The following is a 17,403-nucleotide window of genomic DNA, read 5'->3' as shown; positions in this document are numbered from 1 at the left end:
TAGTGACAAGTTACAACAGGACTGAAAGAAGTGACGTAGAACTGTTTTTCACACTTAATGACCACTGCTGCATCCCTGGCTCACGTGATCAAAATTCGGACTCTTGGGAATTGCCTCATATTTATGACAGTTGCACTGTCCTGAGACTATATGATCCTCCTTCACGATCTTCAATAAGGAAAATCAATGCAGAAGCCGGATTAATTTAACAACTGCAGTGATTTACTTTATCAACGGTGGCACGGAAGGCTATAAAATGGGGCAAACCTCACTTAACAACTATCTCACTTAGCAAGGGAAATGTTGGTCTCCATTATGGTCCATTATGGTTGTATCTTATTTAAGCCAGGGGTTCAAGTATATTTCTGGTGGCGAAGAAGAGCTGACAGCAGGTTCCAGAGATAAGACAGGAGGCAATGGGAGTTAATAAGATAAAGTAAGATAAGGTAGAATAAGATAAGACAGGATGTAAGACAAGGCAGGACAAGACAACATAATAAGATAAGATAAAATGATAAGAAGACAGGATAAGATGAGATAAGCTATGAATATGAGAAACATTTATGGTCATTTGTTTCTGTGAACACTAGCACACACTAAAAATGAAATTCTGATGCTTGCTCTCAAAGAATACAAACACACACATACACACCCTACATAAACATAAACATAAGATATGTATGTATGTATGTTTGTATGTATGTATGTATGATATTCAGCTTTGTTCGGGTATTTTCCCACATCATTATAGTTGTGCTTTTAAAGTTGTAGCAACGTTTCAGCAACTTTAAAAGCACAACTATAATGACGTGGGAAAATACCTGAACAACGTTGAATACCATACATTTAAGAACCGGCGAAAACTTAAGAAAACATATATATATATGTGTTGTGGCTCTGAGGTTTGAGCCTGCATTGTTAGAGGACAAAGACTCAGACAATGGGGAAGAGGGGGATTTGGAAATGCCTTCCTCCCCAGGACTTTCCTCTTCGGCAATGCCTTCTTCCCTGATTGTGCCTCAGGTGTCAGCAGATAACCGAGACGGAAAACCTGAGGCTAATCAGGAAAAGGAGGAGGGCATATTGGAGTCTCTGACAGAGAATCAAGCAGAGGAATGCTGGCTTGATGCGAGGCAGCGTCACAGGCAAAAGTGTGAGCTGCAACGCAGGAGGAAGGGACAAATCAGAGACTGAGCTGAGGGACTGACACACCCCACAGGGAATAAAAGTGAGTGTGTTCTCTCTGAGAGCTTCGTACGGGACAACATGTGACTTATTCAGAGAAGCTTCGGTGTATCCGGCGTTATGGCAGCTTGTGTGATTTATATTCCTCTTATCTGGTCAGACTTTTGGCAGACAGCATGTGTGAGACTGCCAAGAACTTTATCGGCTCAAGGAATTAACTCTATAATTACTGGATTTGCTTGCTTGTTTGTATTCAGTTGGAGTTCGGACTTCTCACCTCCTTTGTAAAGGTGAGACATAACATATATGCATATACGTATACATATACACACATACACACACACACACACACACACACACACATATGTACATATACAGAGCCATGGTAGTGCAGTGGTTAGGGTGCAGTACTGGCAGGCTACCTCTGCTGACTGCTGGCTGCCTACAATTTGGCAGTTCAAATCTCACCAAACTCAAGATTAATTCAGCCTTCCATCCTTCCGAGGTGGGTAAAATGAGGAACCAGATTGCTGTTGGGGGCAATAGGCTTAGAGAGGACTGTAAAAGCACTGTGCAGTGGTATATAAGTCCTATTGATATATAGATATAGATATGTATGTATGTATGTATGTATGTATGTATGTATGTATGTAGATGTATGCGTATACATATATATGGCATTCAGCTTTGTTCGGGTATTTTCCCACGTCATTGTAATTGTGCTTTTAAAGATGTAGCAACATTTCTGCAGAATCTAATCTGCCATCATCAGATGAGATCATCAGATGAGATTCTGCCGAAACGTTGCTACAACTTTAAAAGCACAACTACAATGACGTGGGAAAATACCCGAACAAAGCTGAATGCCATACATGTAAGTACCCACGAAAACTTAAGAAAACAAATACATACACACATATATATGTGTGTATGTGTGTGTGTATGTGTATGTGTGTGTGTGTGTGTATATATATATATACACACACACACACACGCACACACACGCACACATACACACACACACACACACACACACATACACACATACATACATACATTATACATACACACACACACACACAAACACACACACATATGCAGGTTGGCGTGTTCAGGTCTTTTCCCATGTAAGATTGAGAGCATCTTGGCAATGTTTCAACGAGGTCCCACTCGCCATTTTCAGACTGATGCTTTTGGCTTTGTGTTTGTGCGAGCAAAACATGATTGGAGCTGCTGTCTCCCTATATATACTGGTGGGGAGGTTGGCTGTGTTGTCATTTTTTGATTGGTTGATGGAGTTGATGTTTGCAGATTGGCTTTCTTTCTTTCTTTCTTTCTTTCTTTCTTTCTTTCTTTCTTTCTTTCTTTCTTTCTTTCTTTCTTTCTCTACCTGGTTTTTTTTCTTCTTCTCTGCAGTGAACACAGCCGGCATTGGTTCTTCAAAGGGCGCCTCCTGGTGGACGGGAAAGAAATGAAGGAATCACTCTTCGAGTCCATCATGAAAACTCAAGAACGCAGCAACCCCAACAATGTCATTAAATTCTGCGACAACAGCAGGTGGGGGTATTCCCCATTCTCTCTCTGTCTCTCCCTGATCCCAGTGGGGAAAGCCAGATTCGCTTAATTGTAGCATGATTCACTTAATGACTGCTGCAAAAAAAAGTTTGCAAAATCAGGTGCAATTCACTTATTATTGCACCTGATTTTGCAAACTTTTTTTTCTCGCTTAGTGGCATCGCTTACTGATGGAAGTTCCCATCCCAATTGCAGTCATAAGTCAAAGATTAGCTGTAGCAGCCATGAGAAAGGGAAATGGAACCCATTCAACTCAGCTGGATATGTTTCTCAGATGTTTTGGGAGACCCCAGATCTTAGGATTCCCAATTGGCATAGCTAAGGAAGAAGGGTACTGTAGTTCCAAGGTACAAGAATAGACCTGTGATGGAGAACGTATGGCATGTGTGCCGTACACAGTGGCACACAGAGCCATTTCTTCCAGCACATGAGCAGACCCACTGCGCATGCGCTTCCCACCAGCTAGCTGATTGTCGGGTATCTGCCGTACATGTGCAGAGGGCGGGGTGCACATGGGTGATGCGCATGCATGCCAGAGGCGTGTGGTGTGCAGGAGGTCTTGCGTGTATGCACAGGGGACGGGGGTTTGTGCACACATAGCATTATGGTTGCAGGTACACGTGTGCGCACACACTTTGGGCCTACAATGATGAAAAGGTTAGCCATCACTGAGGTAGACTTTCAGTTTTGATGCATTCCTGAAGCTTTTGCGTCTTCCCCTTCAAGTGCCATCCAGGGCAGAGAAGTCCTCTCTCTCTGGCCCAGTGACCCATCCAAGGCCAGTCCCTTTGAGAAGCGGACCTCTACCCGACATGTCATCTTCACAGCGGAAACCCACAACTTTCCCACAGGTAAGTTAGTCAGCCGGAAGAGCAGGGGTGCAATTCAACTGGTATAACAACTGGTTTGGTGAGTGCATGCATGCTCCATGTTTAAAGAGCTAATATTTACCTTCAAGTGCAGCTGAAGAAAACAGCTGAGCTGTGGCAAGCTGCTCTGCCCTGTGAATCAGCTGTGCTCTAACAAAAGACATAAAGCACAGGAAAGAGCAGGGGCTGGCGGACAGGTGGGCCCACATGGTCATCGGCGCGAACCAATTCAGAGCCAGCTGATCGTAGGAACAAGGGATTCTCAAGAGAACAGGTCCAAACCAGGAGAATCCCACCCCTGCGAAAGAGTGACCCACTGCCAAGGGCTGCAAGGGTGGGTACCCACTTTCTGGTGGGCCTCAGAAGATCCTGGCAATGCAGTGCTACCGACCTAAGTGGTAATGATTTGGCAGTCTCTGGTTGTTAGGGGACAGCAGTTTCCATCATCCACAGCTTTCATCACCCACAGACAGATTGACAGTAGGAGCTGAAATCAAAGTCTACATAAGCATCCGTCTGTCTATCTTATTCCAGGATATTGTTGTGAGTAAACCTACAAGATAAGCACAAAAAATGCTCTAGCCCATCAATTTTTAGACAGAAGGTTAATATCTCCTCTTTGAAGTGACCATCCTGCTAGCGTGGAAATCTCTTTTCCTTCTCTTCCTTCTCCTCCTCCTCCTCCCTCTCCCCCTTCTCTCCTCCTCTCACTCCCCTTTTCCCTCTCATCCTCCTCCTTCTCCCTCTCCCTTCCTTTCCTTCTTCTCTCCCTTATCCCTTTCTCTCTTCCTCCTCTCTCTCCTTCTCCTTCTCCTCCTTCTCCCTCTCCCTGTCAGCCTTCAAGATTTTCTTTCTTTGCTTTGCATCTTTTGGATGTCATAACTAACGGGGGATTAACTAACGATTTAGAATTCTTTTGTTGTTACCACTTGACTTCCAGTAAAAGTTATCTTTTCTCTAATTAATGGAGTCTAAGTATTTCTTTCTTGGATTTTGAATGGAGCACCCTCTGACATTATTCTGAATCTGACTTTACCAGCCCACCTGGAGAACTAATAAATTTTCTTCCGAGGGGGTCTGAACACAATGTCAAATCCAGCCAGTGACCAAGAAGACCTAGGAGCGACTGGAGGACCAGATTCCTTGCTGTTAGAGGCAGCAGGGGAAGCTGACTTGTTAGCATAATTAAGTCTTGGCGAAAAACCATCTGTAAAACCCAAATGGTCCCTGGGAGTCGGTTGGAAGGATCCTGAGGAAAAGCCTCCTCCAGGAGTGACCACTACCTGTTGGCGTGGAAGAGAGGAGCCATGGCAAGTGAAAGAAAGAATTTTTTACTAGCTCAAGCCCTGCATCTTCTAAATGAAGCTGTTGGAGAACCTCAGACTGATCAAAGGTATGACGGGAAGAAGGGGAGGCAGTCCCAGCCAGAAGAATCAGACCAGCCACCCCCATAAATCAACCTGGGCCAGCGCAACAGGTAGCAGCAGGCCAGGGGCCCCCAGTGGGGGAGTAATTGCAAGAAGGTATAGAACTCCAAAGGTGCCTCCATTGAAAGTAAAATATGGGGGGGATCCCAAGGAGTTAGGATTCTTCCTGGCATAAGTCTGGAGCCATATGGAGGGAATTTTTCCTCGGAAGCAGCCAAAGTTAGATGTGTTACCAGGGCTCTTGAGGGAACAGCTGCAAAGTGGATGGTGACTTTGCACAATGATAATGCCCCGCAGCTGATGAATTAGGATCTGTTCATGACTGCACTGCGGGCCAGACCCACTAGCTGAACATAAGGCTAGAATCAGGATGAAGACCATAAATCGGGTGGAGATCGGTGGCCGATTACACCCAGGAATTTAGAGAGCTGGCGTGTCATATTCAAGGCTGGTCCCAGGGAGCCCTGATAGAAGCTTTTAAAGATGGGTTGAATGAAGATGTTTATCAAAACTGTATTGCCAGAAGAGACCACAGTGAGCTGTAGCTGTGGTATGTGCTGGCAGGAGAGGTGGAAATTGATCTGACCTGAAACAGACGCTGGGGGGCTTGGTTGGAGCAAGTCCTCCCCCACCAGCCCTCGAGAAACCTTAAAACCTCAAAAGAGGGGGATGGCAGCAAAACCCAAGACTACTGCATGCTTCCAATGTGGGAAGGAAGGTCACTGGGATGCAGACTGCCATGCCAAGCTAGAGCCAAAAGGGCTTCCAGGAGGAGGAAGAAAACCTGTAAAAACCCCAGCAAAGCCTTGCGAAATGACACTTAAAGCAGAGGCGGTTGTAGAGATCATCCCTCTGAAAGGAGAGGAGCTGGGAACTCCAACCTCTTCTTAAGAGAATGAATCCTAATTGGAAGACGACTCACTTGTAAGTCCAAACAAGGGCCCTATGACCATTCCAGTGAGATTAAGGGTACCCATGTCGGGAGCCAAAGAGGAAATGTTGGCCTTGTTAGACTCTGGGTGCACAAGGTGCGTAATCAGCTCGGAGGTAGTAGAGAAAATAGGCTTAAGGCTAAAGACTTTAAAAATGCCCATAGCCTTTTGCCAACTGGATGGATCGGTAGCTGGGGGTGGCCCTGCACATTTCATAATGGAACCAGTAGAAATGACAATGGGGAAGCATAGAGAGACTTTGTGTTTTATTGTGGCTCCTGGGATGGAGCACCCCCTAATACTGGGTTTGCCCTTTTGAAATGGAACCCCCATGTTGACAGGAGGAGTGGATCATTGTGCATACATACTGACCAACCTCCAGAAGGGGAGGGGCAATCTCAACCGAAACCCAAGAATCCCACAGAGCTGGCCTCCACTGGCACCAAGAATCTGAGGGGGGGGGGAGAAAATTCCAGAGGAATATTGGGACTTAAAGGAGGTATTCAGTGAAAAGGCCTTCAACGAGCTCCCCCCATCACTCAACAGATTGCAGTATTGAAATTTTGCCAGGAGTGAACCTCCCAAAACTGAAACTGTACTCGATGACACCACAGGAGCTAGAAGAGCTGAGGTCATTTATTGATAAAAATTTGGAACGTGGTTTCATCTAACCTGCTAGGCCCTGAGTAGCAGCCCCAGTATTTTTCCGTGAGAAGAAAGATGCCACTCTGTGTTTATGTGTTGACTATAGAAACCTCAACGCCATTTCAGAGGAGAACATGTACCCCCTTCCCCTTGATGAAGGATATGTTGGCCACTTGGCCAAAGGGAAATTTTTTTACAAAACTCGACCTGAGAGAAGCATACTACCGAGTTTGAATTAAAGAAGAGGATGAATGGAAAACTGCTTTTAACTGCCCAATGGGCTGTTTCCAATTCAATGTTCTTCTGTTTGGCCCACAGGGGGCCCCTGCAGTATTCATGCAAATGATAAATCAGGTGTTGCATGAACATTTATACAAAGGGGTGTTGGTTTAACTTGATGATATTCTTATCTACATGGATACTCGTGCTGAACATGTGAAACTAGTGCGATCAGTTCTGGAAAAACTTCAGGCTGCTGAGTTGTATGCAAAGTTGACCAAGTATGAATTCCATCAGGAAAAAATTGACTATTTAGGCTATCCCATATCACATGATGGCATAAAAATGGATCTGGGGAAAGTTTGTGCCGTTTTGGAATGGGTCCCTCCCCGCACCGGGAAACAACTTCAAAGTTTCTTGGGATTTGCTAATTTTTACCGTCAATTTATCCCTGCTTTTGCGAAGATTGCAATGCCTATCTCAAATCTCCTAAAAACCAAAGGGGAGGTGAAACTGAAGCCTAGTAAACCATTGGAGTGGTCCATGGAGTGCCAAGCTGCTTTTGAGAAGCTGAAACAATTGTTTGCTGATGAACCAGTACTCAAGCACCCGGACATGGACAGTCCTTTTGTAATCCAAGCCGATTACATAGCAGTCGGGGTGGTGTTATTACAAGCAAATGAGACGGGGACTCTGCAACTGTGTGCATACACTTCCTGTAAACTAACTGAAACCGAAAGAAGATGAGCCATCTGAGAAAAAGAAGTTTTTGCAATTTGCTGGGCTCTGTTAACCTGGAGGCATTTCCTAGAAGGGGCAAAACACCCATTTGAGGTGTGGACAGATCATAAAAATTTGGAGGCTTTGAAAATGCCTTGGAAGCTGTCTCCCAAGCAAGTTCGCTGGGCGCAGTACTTTAAACGCTTTAATTTTTCATTGAAGTACATTCCAGGGGGGAAGAACTTCATGGCGGATGCTTTATCTAGATGACCTTAATATAATAGTGCTCGCACCATCTGACACTCCCTCTCCTCTCTCTCCTTCTCCTTATCCCTCCCTCCTTCTCTCCCTCCCTCCCTTTCTCCCCCCCCTCTCCCTTTCCTCCTCCTCCTCTCTTCCTCCCTTTCTCTTTCTCTCTCTCTCTCTCTTTTCCTCTCTCTTCCCTCCCCCCCTTTCAAATCGGAGGTTTCAGAAATTAAATCCGGTACCTGATATATACAGAGAATGTGCTTTGCCCCTGAATCTCATGCCTAAAACACATGAAGAATGGCTACAGGAATTAGGTATGTTTAGTAGTTTAATCAAGAGAAGGACTAGGAGTGACATGATAGCAGTCTTCCAGTATCTAAGGGGCTGCCACAAAGAAGAGGGAGTCAAGCTATTCTCCAAAACATCAGAACTAAGAAACAATGGATAAAAACTAATCAAGGAGGGAAGCAACCTAAAATTAAGTAGAAATGTTCCGACAGTAAGACAAATTCACCAATGGAATGGCTTGCTTTCAGAGGTTGCGGAGGTTTTTAAGAAGAAATTGGACAACCATTTGTCTGAATTGGTGTGGGGTTTCCTGCTTGAGAGGGTTGGACTAGAAGGCCTCTAAGGTCTCTTCTAACTGTTATTCACATTGCCACTGATTCTTAACACAGCTCAGCAGGGAGCTTCTTTGCTGATAACCATGGTTGGTTGAACAGAGAAACCAAAGGTGACCAGGAGGCAGAAAAATTTGAACTGTGTTTTAAAAGTTGCATTCTTTACTTTTGCCCTACTAGGTCTGTAAATCATTTCCAACTTCAGTGCAAGCCACAGATACATGATGCCTAGGGAAAATAAGAACCAAACGCTGTAAGCTCTGGAGTCCGGTAATAAAACATTATTACCTTAGGCAAGCAAAAGTTTTTTTAAAAAAATTACTAACTTTATATGCCGCCCATCTCGCCTAGAGTTCAGCTGCATTGGCAGATCATGTTATGCCATGCAATAACTTGATTTAGGTTTTCATAATCCTCAACTTACAATCGGTCACTTAGGGACCATTTGAAGTTACAGCCTACCTGGAAAAAGGGAACTTATGACCTGGATCCAAAGATCCAATGCTTCTCACACACATACACACCATGTATTATGACAGTTTTGTCAAAAAACAAACAAACAAACCAACAACAGTAGTTACTTCTGGATTTGGGCCAAACTGCACTCAAAATGAATAGTGAGTTTGCACTTAATGCCAGGCTACTGGGTAGGAACGCAGTGGCTCAGTGGCTAAGACACTGAGCTTGTCAATCAGAAAGATTGGTAGTTCGGCGGTTTGAATCCCTAGCGCCGTGTAACGGAGTGAGCTCCTGTTACTTGTCCCAGCTTCTGCCAACCTAGCAGTTCAAAAGCATGTAAAAATGCAAGTAGAAAAATAGGGACCATCTTTGGTGGAAGGTAACAGTGTTCCGTGCGCCTTCGGTGTTTAATCATACCGGTCACATGACCATGGAGACGTCCTCAGACAGCGCTGACTCTTCAGTTTTGTAACGGAGATGAGCACTGCCCCTAGAGCTGGAAACGACTAGCACGTATGTGGTGAGGGGAACCTTTACCTTTACTGAATGCCCACAGCATTCGTACCACAAGACTCATTGTAAAATCTAACCTGTTTGTAAAATCTAATTGTCATGACATTCAGCTGTAAATTACAGTCATGTCTCAAGGAGCTTCCTATATTCATTTGGATATCATAGTGTATGTCTTAGCTCAGGGGTGTCAAACTTGAGACCTGGGGGCCTGATGCAGCCCGCAGGGCTGCCCTGGAAACAGTATTGCCTCTGCCAACAAAAACAGACCTTGGGAGGACAGCAGGCAGCCCTCTCAGGCTCCTTTTCCGCTGACAGAGGATTGCAGGATGTTGCAGCTGAAAACGGAACTTGGAAGCCCCTTTTCACTGGCAGAGAGCTTGGGCCACTACAGAGGCCCCTGACATGAGTGACATTGAGCTGCCTATGCCTAGCCTGACTCCCCAAAATCAAACACAACCCTGATGTGGCCCTCAATGAAATCGAGTTTGACACACCCCTAACTTAGCTACTCAACAATCCATTCAGGTTAAGTACAGTTAATCAAGCATTGTTGTCTATTCATTGCAATTTCTCTCCCTTTCTAGGAGTTGCCCCATTCAGCGGTGCCACCACCGGGACAGGCGGGAGAATCCGGGATGTGCAATGCACAGGTCGCGGGGCTCATGTAATCGCTGGAACTGCCGGATACAGCTTTGGCAATCTACACATTCCAGGTGAGCATCCCAAAGGTGCTTTTTTTTCAAGAGGCAACTGGACTTTCTTCCGGGGGGGGGGGGTTCATGAAGAGGTTTTGCTTCCCATCCCAGAAGCTTTTGATTGAAGGTGGGGAATGGGAAGGTTTATATTCCTTGCAGTCATCTGGTTGTTAGCACTCTCTCTGAGAGCCGTTGAGGCCACTTGTAGGCCACTCAAGGACTCTCAAAAAGAGTGCTAATGACCAGATGACTGCATGGAATATAATACTGTAGAAAGATGCAAACAGATTATTTGGATGCTACTTATCTCTGGGGGTAAAAATTCTTTTGCATTCTTCCTTATAGGATACTCGTTACCTTGGGAAGATATCTCTTTCATATACCCTGATAATTTTGCACGGCCTGTGGAAGTGGCCATTGGTGCCAGCGATGGAGCTTCGGACTACGGCAATAAATTTGGGGAACCTGTGCTGGCAGGTGAGATTGCTGGTGGTGTGTTCTTGAAATCCAGCTGGTGGGGTAGTTGAAGTTGTGGTTTGTTTTGTAAAAAGATGCTGATTGCGGAAGAATGGGAAGCTGCAGAGGTAGTAGAACAGTGTTTATCAACTTTGGCAGCTTGAAGATGAGTAGACTTCAACTCCCAGAATTCCCCAGCCAGTAATGCTGGCTGGAGAATTCTGGGAGTTGAAGTCCACATATCTTCAAGCCACCAAGCTTTGGTTACTAGGAATTCTGAGAGTTGAAGTCCACACATCTTCAAGCTACCAAACTTGGGATGCTAGGAATTGTGGGAGTTGAAGTCCATGCATCTTGAAGCCACCAGGGTTGTGTTGGCTGGAGAATTCTGGGACTTAAAGTCCATGCATTTTCAACCTGCTAAGGTTGGGCAGCTGGGGGATTCTGGGAGTTGAAGTCCACACATCTTGAAGCCACTAAGCTTGCTAGGAATTCTGGGAGCTGAAGTCCATGCATCTTCAAGCTGCCAAGCCTGGGCAGGCTGGGGAATTCTAGGAATTGAAATCCATGCATCTTCAAACCACCAACACTAAACTAGAGGGATGTGCAAGATAATGTGGAAATGGCCATTGTTTAAATTCAACCCTCTTCCTTGGCCCAGGGTTTGCACGCTCTTTTGGGATGCGCTTGGGGGATGGAGAGCGGCATGAATGGATCAAGCCCATCATGTTCAGCGGAGGCATTGGAGCAATTGAAGACATCCATGTCTGCAAGGAAACTCCCCAACCGGGTAAGGATTCTTTGGGATTTAGTGTATATTATCCCAAATCTACAGATAGTTCCCAACAGTTCATTTTGTGACCATACAAATCGTCAAACTTTCACAGTTTACAACGTTATCACACTTACATAAGCACTTTAAAAAAAAGTGACATGGTTACTTTTCACTTAAAACCATTTCAGTATCCTTGTAGTCATTGGATCAAAATTCAGACCCTTGACAATTGATCAGGGTGGGCTTCAAATTTTTTTAACAGGGGACTCTCTGCTCTAATGACTGGCTGGCTGGTCATGTGACTGGGTGGGTGTGGCCAACTTGATGTTGCTTCTTTGCCCTAATTACCTAAAAAAAACTATATACCAAAAAGTTATTATTTCATACATTTAATACTTAAATAAAGACTGGGTGAAACCAGGCTTTATAGCAGTGACTGTGAGAGGGATCTTGGGGTATTAGTGGAGTTTCTGGTCAGTTACGTTGTTCTTATTGGAAATTAATCCCCGCGGAGGCTAGTGGCTATGTAATCTGATTTTTCTCAATGGCTCTCCCTTGCAAGTGCTGAGTGGATTGTTTATCTAGCTTGCAACACTTTTACGAGATGTGAAATGCTCTTGGCTGAATGCCCAGAATTTCAATTAAGCCTATTAAGAGCTTTCCCTTGCTGCTTGTCTTTCTGAGGTTATTGGGGGCTCTCCAAGCCCCACAGTCTTATCCAGGGGCTCTCCCGAGCCCCTGCGAGCCCCCAGCAGTCCACTCCTGCAATTGATTCCTATTTATGATGGTTGTAGTGTCCCTGGGTCACGTGATGACTTTTTGTAAAATTTCTGACCAGCAAAATCAACAGGAAAGCCAGATTCACTTAACATCCATGTTCCTAAATGAACAGTCATTTTGCAACGGTGGAAAGAAATGGGGCAAAATTCCCTTGACAGATGTCTTACTTAGTGACAGAAATGTTGGGCTCGGCTGTGGTTGTACGTTGAGGACTACCTGTATTCCAGCCAGAGGCAGCTCCAAACTGAATTCAAGTCTCCATGTCTGAAATTTCAATTTGTGGTTTTTGTCTTTTCTTTTTCCCCAGGGATGGATGTAGTGAAAGTTGGAGGACCCGTCTACCGAATTGGGGTCGGAGGAGGAGCTGCATCTTCCATCCAGGTAAACTGAGGAACTTTTCTTCTTTTGATGACCCATGGCATGCCACAGAGATAACACAGGCAGCTGGCAGTTCAAACTGCCCCTTTATTGCTCCAAATTTCTTCAAACACCCCCTCCCCCACATTTCTGGCAAGTCCCAGAGTGATGAAACACACACACACACACACACACACACACACCCCTCAAGCTGCCTCTGTCTGCAAATAGTCCCGTCCAATGTTGTGAGCACCACAGCTGCAAAGCAAGAAATCCAGCAGGGCAAGTTGAGGAGTCCAGGAAGAAAAGGAGCCAGGCATGTAATCCAGAAAAATTGCAAGGAATCCAGGAAAATTCAAACTCAACATAGCACTCAATACTCCAGGAATTCAGCGTTTGTTCCTGACAAGTGCCCCTCCGCACAGCATCTCCTTAAGGCTCAGTCCCCAGATGTGCCTTGTAAAGAGGGGTGGGGCGCTCTCCTCCGGAGTAGTCGGCTCAGTCTGTGCTGTTCTCGCCTTCCCACCACTCTCTGTACTCAAGGATCAGGAGGGGGTGATAACCACAGTGATTCACTTAACGGCTGAAGAGGAAGGGATACCCTAAGCCTGCTCGATCACATCATGACTCGCTAAACAATGGCAGTAATTCCCTGTCGAAGGGGAAGTGACTTTATAGGCCCACTGAGATCATGCAATGTCTCACTTAATGAACATGATGATTCGCTTAATAACCATGATGATTTGCTTAATGACTGAAGGGGAAGTGATTTCATAAACCCAGCATGGTCACATGATGTCTGACTAAACAATTGCAGTGATTAGCTTAACCGCTGAAGGGAAAGTCACTTCATAAGCCTGTTGTGGTCCTGTGTTGTCTGTCATAGGGACCTTTGTAAGTCATTTAACAACCAAAGAGGAAGTGTTGTCATAGGCCTGTTGCGGTCAGGTGATTTTCCACTTAGTGACCACAGCCCTTAGCAAGAGAGTTGTCAGGCCAGATTGTGGCTGCTAAGTGAGAACTACCTGTACTCTTCCCATTGTGGCCCGGTTTCATGCCCACCAACCTCTCCTGTGCCCATTTAGGTGCAAGGTGACAATGCCAGCGAGCTGGATTTTGGAGCCGTGCAGCGTGGTGACGCCGAAATGGAACAAAAGATGAACCGGGTGCTTCGGGGTTGCATAGAAAGCGGAGAAAACAACCCCATCTGCAGCTTGCATGACCAGGGTGCCGGAGGCAATGGTGAGCATGGGAGGAGAAAGGATTGGGGTGCTCCCGCCGCAAAATATATCATATCCTGTAAAGACCAAACCATAGAAGTAGTTACTTACTTATTTAGAAATTTATTTATTTGTTCAGAAATTTATTTATTTAGAAATTTGTTTAATTAAAAATCTACTTAGAACTTTATTTATTTAGAATTTTATTTATTTACTGGTATTTAGAAATCTATTTATTTAGAAATTTATTTATTTATTTAGATATTTATTTTTTCAGAAATGTATTTATTTATTTAGAAATTTGTTTATTTAAAAAATATTTATTGACAAATTCATTTATTTAGAAATTTATTTATTGGGAAATTCATTTATTTAGAAATATGTTTGTTCAGAAATGCACTTATTTATTTAGACATTTGTTTATTTAAAAGTTGTTTATTTATTTATTTAGAAATTAATTTGCTGCCTATCTTCCCTCCAAAGACATGGGTATCTTTTCCCATAAAAAGCATTAGACTCATCAAATTATAAAAATTATTAAACTAAGCAGCAGTGTTAGTTTTGCATGCTGCCTGTATCTCTCAGATGAGACTTCACTTGTTTGTGCATCCAAGGTTTCTGGCATGCTGTGGCCTCATGCCAGTCCACTGACCAGGTGTTGGGGACCCCTGTTTCAAATAACTTTCTCTTTTGTTTAAGGGAATGTCTTGAAGGAGTTGAGCGAGCCAGCAGGAGCTACTATCTATGCAAGCCGTTTCCAAGTATGTCTTTGCAGTGGTTGATCTACCCTGATTCCCCAATATTTGTATCAAGATTGAATCGCTTTACTTCTTCTAAGTTTCTATCTATCGCTCTTCAACTTGCCATTCAAACAGGAGGAGGGAGGTGGGGAAATGAGATGCTAAGATTTTGTCTATGGACTGTGACAGCTGAATGTGATGACTCCCCTTTATTGCTCCAACTTTTCTCCAACCGCTCCCATGTTTATGGCAAGTCTTGGAGCAAAACGCTCACACAAATTTCCAGCAGCCTCTGGTTGCGAGTAGTTCCCGCAAACACAGCACGACAGCTTCGAGGCAAGAAGCCCAGCGAGGCAAAGGAACAAGGCAGCAATAAGGCAAGAAGTCTAGTGAACTCCAGATGTCGGCAACGGCATACAAAACTCCATGAATTCAGCGCTTGTTCCTGACAAGTATCCTCCCTATAATCTTAAGTGTCAGTCCCAAGGTTTACCTTGTGAAGAGGGGTGGAGCACTCTCCTCCTGAGTTGTCGGGTTGGCCTGTGCTGCTCCTGCCTTCCCTCCACTCTCCATGCTCAGGAATCATGAGGGGGCGATCCTTGCTCGTCACCTGAGCGCCGTTGCTCCTCATCTCCACTGCCTGCCCTTTCTTAAAAAATGCAAGTAGAAAAAATAGGGACCATCTTTGGTGGGAAGGTAACAGTGTTCCATGTGCCTTTGGCATTTAGTCATGCTGGCCACATGACCACAGAGACGTCTTCGGACAACGCTGGCTCTTCAGCTTTGTAACGGAGATGAGCACCATCCCCTAGAGCCGGAAACAACTAGCATGTATGTGTGAGGGGAACCTTTACCTTTTTATGATCATGATCTATCACTATTGTAGTATGTACACTGAGAGCTTATGCACTGGAGATAAATTCCTTGTGTATCTAATCTCACTTGGCCAATAATCGTAATCCTAATTCTAACTTAATGGTGGCAAGAAAGGTCATAGAATGGAACAAAACTCACTTCACAAATGTCTTGCTTTGCAACAGAAACTTTGTTCAGTCGTGGTCATAAGTCAAGTACTACCTGCATTTAACCAACAGAACACTGGTGCTGTTCATTGCACCTTCTTTCTTTCTTTTGAGTTAGACTCTATGGAGTTTAGCCTGATTGCTCTTTTTCTCTTTCTCTCTCGCATTGGTTTACTAGTTGGGAGACCCCACTTTGAGTGTTCTGGAAATCTGGGGTGCTGAGTATCAAGAATCGAATGCGCTCTTGCTTCAACCACGCCGAGCTGATTTTCTGCAACGCCTGGCTTCCCGCGAAAGATGTGCTGTTGACTTCGTTGGCAAAATCACAGGCAATGGGAAGGTGCGAGAAATTGGAGTGGGTGGTAGAGGAACACCAATCTATTGGGTTGGGTGCAAATGAAGGAATGAAGAAAATTCTTCCACAGGGAACGAGAGAGTAGACCAAAAGATAGCGTTGTCAACATTTGGGTTGGCCCTATTTGATAGCACAGTTAAGGCCTTTCTAAGCGTCAAGCCCATGTTAGTATGATTCCAATTGGGACCAGAACTTCTTATTGATAAGTAAGGTGGCAGTTTAAATGAGTCACGTCTGATTTTAGGATCTTTTTGCTACAGTCGTTAATTGAATCACACATTACTACAAAATCCCTATTCCCTCCCCACTCCTGGGAGAAGGTTATTGCAAAATCCCATTCACTCCCCACCCCACTAACCTGCTTTCCAGCTCCATTCTCCTGTGCAGGGCAACCAAAGAAGACCCAGCTGATCAGCTGGGACTCGAGAGTCAGAGAATAGATGAGGGCAGGGCCAGTCAGAGGTGGGATTTGCCGGTTTTCCGAACTATTCAAAATTTCTGCTACCGGTTCTCCAGAACTGGTCAGAAGCTGCTGAATACCACCTCTGGTGAGATCCCAGCTATGGTAAATGCTGCATTATATTTCAGGGTTTGAAGAGAATCAAATCACGGTGGATTGCTCAATAAATCCTAGTTAAGCAAACTAGAGTTTGACCTAATGTGTGAATCTGCTTTGAACTTGCCTCTTCTTCCTCCTCTTCCTCCTCCTCTTCCTCCCCCCTCCTCCTCTTCCTCCTCCTCCTCCTTGGCAGATTGTTCTGGTGGATGACACGAAGTCCCCTGCAAGTACAGCAGAGGTGGACAAAGGAGATACAGGAGAAAGAGACACCCCTGTAAATTTGAAGCTGGAATGGGTTCTTGGCAAGATGCCACGCAAGGTACGGAAGGGCACAAATGAGTCTCCCAGCATTTAAAAAAAAAAAAAAGACCTGACTAACATTCAACCAGGGATGCTGAAGACAGATTTACTCAATCCTCCTTGAGGGATGTGATCAAGTTTCAGGACTTCCTTAAATTTTGTGGAGGATTCATACATACAGGCAGGGGTGGGATTCTACTGGTTCAGCCCGGTTCAACTGAACCAGTAGTTCTGAGGATCAGCTGGGAACGAACCAGTTTGGTTTGCTTCCCACGATCAGCTGTTGGGCCACGCACCTGCTCAGGCACTAGGCTGTGTTTTATATCCTGTTTTTCAAGTTCAGCTGATTTGTGTGGCACAGGGATTGCTGGAGAAGGTCAGTAGCAAATGCTCTGCGTGTGCACGAAGTGTGCGCTCACCGAACTGGTTGAATTGCACCCATGCGTACAGGTAATTTTTGTCTTAGGACCTCAGTTGAACTCAGCATTTCTGTGGCTAAGTGAGAAAGTGGTTAAGTGAGTTTTGCCCCATTTTACGACTTTCCTTGCCACCACTGCTAAGTGAATCTCTGCATTTGTTAAGTGAGTAACACGTTTGTTAAGTGAATCTGGCTTCCCCATTGGTTCTGCTTGTCAGAAAGTCACATGATCCCAGGACATGAGACCATCATAAATATGAATCGGTTGCCAATTTTAATTACATGACCATGGGGAATGCTGTATTGTTCTTGT

The 17,403-nt window shown here is 44.8% G+C and overlaps 1 protein-coding gene across 2 annotated transcripts in view; it reads left to right on the top strand.

Moving 5' to 3' along the window:
- PFAS (phosphoribosylformylglycinamidine synthase) overlaps positions 1–17,403 on the top strand; it is a 53,447-nt gene that overhangs the window by 14,446 nt on the left and 21,598 nt on the right. For both annotated transcript variants that reach the window (XM_026720565.2, XM_087916899.1), the window contains 10 exons: positions 2,602–2,742; positions 3,487–3,611; positions 9,998–10,126; positions 10,454–10,585; positions 11,226–11,354; positions 12,427–12,500; positions 13,562–13,718; positions 14,396–14,457; positions 15,637–15,798; positions 16,566–16,691. In XM_026720565.2, coding sequence (XP_026576350.1) covers positions 2,602–2,742; positions 3,487–3,611; positions 9,998–10,126; positions 10,454–10,585; positions 11,226–11,354; positions 12,427–12,500; positions 13,562–13,718; positions 14,396–14,457; positions 15,637–15,798; positions 16,566–16,691 — 1,237 coding nt within the window. The remainder of the gene's footprint in view (positions 1–2,601; positions 2,743–3,486; positions 3,612–9,997; positions 10,127–10,453; positions 10,586–11,225; positions 11,355–12,426; positions 12,501–13,561; positions 13,719–14,395; positions 14,458–15,636; positions 15,799–16,565; positions 16,692–17,403) is intronic.

Source organism: Pseudonaja textilis, chromosome Z (genome assembly GCF_049901715.1).
Source record: "Pseudonaja textilis isolate UNSWEBS1 chromosome Z, rPseTex1.2, whole genome shotgun sequence".
NCBI lineage: Eukaryota > Metazoa > Chordata > Lepidosauria > Squamata > Elapidae > Pseudonaja > Pseudonaja textilis.
Note: the sequence above shows the minus strand (reverse complement) of the source record. Positions and strands in the feature narration are given on the sequence as shown.